Source organism: Acomys minous (genome assembly GCF_964271855.1).
Source record: "Acomys minous genome assembly, chromosome: 4".
NCBI lineage: Eukaryota > Metazoa > Chordata > Mammalia > Rodentia > Muridae > Acomys > Acomys minous.
Genome location: NC_140486.1, coordinates 48,870,043 through 48,873,457, shown reverse-complemented (window position 1 = coordinate 48,873,457; position 3,415 = coordinate 48,870,043). Strand labels below are relative to the sequence as shown.

The window sequence follows — 3,415 nt, the reverse complement described above, 5'->3', positions numbered from 1 at the left end:
CATGGTGGCTCACAACCATCTATAATGAGATCAGGTGTCCTCTTCTGGTGTGCAGGCACACATGCAGGCAGTACACTGTATACATAATAAATAAATCTTTAAGAAAAAAAAAGAAAAACAACAACAACATGATCTCATATATTTTAGGCTCACTATGTAACCAAAGATGACCTTGACCTTTTTGTCCTTTCACCTCCATCTCTGAGTGCTGGGATAATAGGGTTTATGTGGCCCTAGTGCAGTGTGACATAGAATGGGTACTTACACAAATAAATATGCTCGGCTTCCATCGCAAGGATCTTTAGCTCCTTCTAACCAGGTGAAACGTGGCTTTGTTTGTCTCTTCCAGGTTCTGAGCCTTGAAACAGTGGCCGTGTTTTGCCTGGGATGTGCTTTCTGAGGAAGTGGTGGTGGGCGTGCCGTAAGACTCAGATTAAATGTTTCATCTTCTGCAATTCCTTCCAAGGTAGAGTTTGGTTCTTCCCTCTCCTTGAATTACAACTTTCTTTTATGTCTGCCAGTCTAACTGGAGAGGGGGTTATACAGGAGCATACATTGTATGTATCTTTTGTATACTGGCGAAGTGTGAGCAAACTGTTCAAATGCAAGAAACTGTCTTGAGATGGTAAGGCATGAGCTGTTATCCTGTTTGCAAAAATGCAAGTCAGTTTGGAAGGGTCATCCTCACATTTATAACCAGGAAGTGTCACAGGTGGACTCAAGGCACATCCCTTTAACCAGAGCACTCGGGAGGCAGCCACCGCAAGCAGATCTCTGTGAGTTCGAGGTCAGCCAGGCCTACATAGCCAGACTCGGTCTCAACAAACAAACAAAGAAACAGCCCAAACCAACAAGCAGATTGTTATTTTAGAAATCTTTATTTTGTGAGCACCTTTGTGTGCATTACACATATGCGAGCACACGCCTGTGTCACAGCACGTGCGTGGAGCACAGGTGGACAGGTTTCAGGAGCGCATTTTTTTCCTTCTATGTGAATCAATCCTGGGGATCAAAATCAGGTGTCAAGCTTGTTAGCTTTTACCCATTGAGCCATTTTGACTGTCTTCCTTCACGTCGTTGTTTAAGATTTTAATAAATGAGGCTAGAGAGATGGCACAGCCTGTTAATAGCACTGGCTGCTCTTCCAGAGGTCCTGAGTTCAAGTCCCAGCAGCCACATGGAAGTTCACAATGTCTATAATAGGATCCGATGCCCTCTCTCTGGAGTACAGATGTACATGATGACAGAGTACTCATATACATAAATAAATACATCTTTGCCGGGATGTAGTGGCCCACGGCTTTAATCCCAGCACTCATGAGGCAGAGGCAGGTGGATCTCTGTGAGTTCAAGGCCAGCCTGGTCTACAAAGAGAGTTCCAAGACAGCCAAGGGCTACACAGAGAAACCCTGTCTCAAAAAACAAACAAGCAAAAGATTTTAATAAATGCAAGGCAGAGGATTCGTTGGTCAAGAAGCCTGGACAATGTAAACGTCCCCTTTCTCTCTCTTAGGCATTAGTCAAAGAGGCGAGCTACTCCGAGTACAGCCAGAGTTCCAGAGATACCCACTGCCAGGGATGAACACGTTCGGGCTGTGGCTATGTCAGAGTTGTACGCCTCCGAGTGGGATTCAGTGTCCAAAAAGGGATTTCCTTTAAACGACAGGTTACCCACCTCGGGGAGCTCATCTGGCCTAGGTTTCCTATCCAGTCTGTTGTAACTGAGATCCAGCACGCTGAGCTTGGCTGGCAACCCCTTAGGTACTTGCTTCAGCTCAGTGAAAGACAGATTAAGCGAGTTTAGCTTGCTAGGCCAGTCACATCTCTGAGCGCCTGCAGTCTCCCTCAGTGAATTGTGACTAAGGTCCAGTTCTTGCAGCTGCACGCTTGCTACAGCGGCCAGCGCAGAGCACACGCCGCTGGGCGTCTCCATCCCCGCGTTGCGCAGCGCTAAAACTTGGAGTGCCGGAAACTTGTGCGGACAGAGAGCGGAGCTCAGTCCTCTCTCGCCCAGTTCGGGGTTATCAGACAGGTCTAAGGTGACAAGGCCCGGGAACATGTGGACCTGTTCACAGGAAAAGTTGAGTGTGTGTGCGTGGGCAATACGCAGTACTTTGAGTCCAGGCTTTAACCACTGTTGCAGTTCTGCGAGCCAGGTATCCCTTGTAGCCCACGACACGTTGCGGAGGCTCAAGGTGTTGAGATCGGGTCCCGAGGATTCCACAAGCGGCGGCAGCGCTGTGCCAGTTACCTCGAGGTTTTCAAGAATCAGTTCCTGGAGGTCGGAATACCCAAGCACACGCAGGACTCCGAATAGAATCGGAGCAGGAACCCTCGCTGCCCGCACGGTAAGCCGCTGCCAGGGCAGAGCCCTGACAACGTCAGCGTACTGCCCTAGGCTTGCTTCCGTGTCCACACGCTTCAGAAAGTGTTCCAGGCTACGGCCGCCCCCGTAGAACTCTACGTCCACCGCCCCGGTACACAGGAAAGCGCTGGACCAATCCGGCGACGGACCCGAGAAGTCGCAGGCGCAGCGGATGCTGTCCTCATCCAGCTCGCAGGGCTCTGGGGTGGCGGGAGAGGCATGCGCCAGCGACAGTAGCAGCAGCAACAAGCCGGGCACATGCTCCTGAGGAGACAGCAGGGGTCAGAGAGACTCCAACCAGTCCCTGAGTTTCCTTGGGGTGGCCCCAGTTCCATCCCAAGACCGTCTGACTCACCATGGTCGGTAGATTCGGAGCGTTCCAACAGCCCAGACCCTCTCAGAAAAAAGGCTTCAGTTTCTTTGCTGTACAGCCGTTCTCTGATTTCCAGGTTCCACACGCTTATTTGACCAATTTGGCAGCCCCTGTGATTTTATGTAATCCTGGGGTGTCACCCTGTCCCCTCCTCTGTGAACTCTAGTCGCTTCCCCACTTCTCTTCCTCCTAACAGCCCTACTCACTTCTAGTAAATATTGCACTGAAGTATTTTGCAGGGAGGGACCAAAGCAGGAAGAATTCTTCATAGCATTAGGGCATTCTGTGCCAGAGGAATGACCTAAGCGCCTGGAGTTTGTCTGGTACATACAGGAAAAGGATGAGCCATACCGATGGCTTAGATCAGCACTCTGTTGACAAATCCCGGGGTTTGAGCCCCATTTCCCCCTAGTCTTAGTTACTAGCAAGTTCCCACCATGCAAATCCAAGCCCTTGGTTTTCCTCTTCAAGAGTATTGTGAACTTATTTATCTATTTATAGGGAATTGTGAACTTTTTTTAATCTATGGATTTCAGAGGGGAATAAAGCTCAAGACTGAAAATTAGTGTAAGAGCAATCCTCCCGTCTCCCCATCTTATTCCCTTGTTTAATAATTTGGTCTCAAAAGCCGGGCGTGGTGGCGCAAGCCTTTTTTTGTTTTTGTTTTTGTTTTTGTT

At 49.2% G+C, this 3,415-nt stretch overlaps 1 protein-coding gene across 1 annotated transcript; it reads right to left on the bottom strand.

Annotated features, from left to right (window-relative positions):
* Positions 1-859: 859 nt before the first annotated feature.
* CD14 (CD14 molecule) lies at positions 860-3,091 on the bottom strand. Its single transcript, XM_084779624.1, has 2 exons — positions 2,721-3,091; positions 860-2,629 (listed from the first exon to the last, which is right to left on the bottom strand). Exons 1-2 carry the CDS (start codon positions 2,721-2,723, stop codon positions 1,517-1,519), a joined length of 1,116 nt encoding a protein of 371 aa, XP_084635750.1. The 5' UTR covers positions 2,724-3,091; the 3' UTR covers positions 860-1,516.
* Between the last annotated feature and the right edge of the window lie 324 nt (positions 3,092-3,415).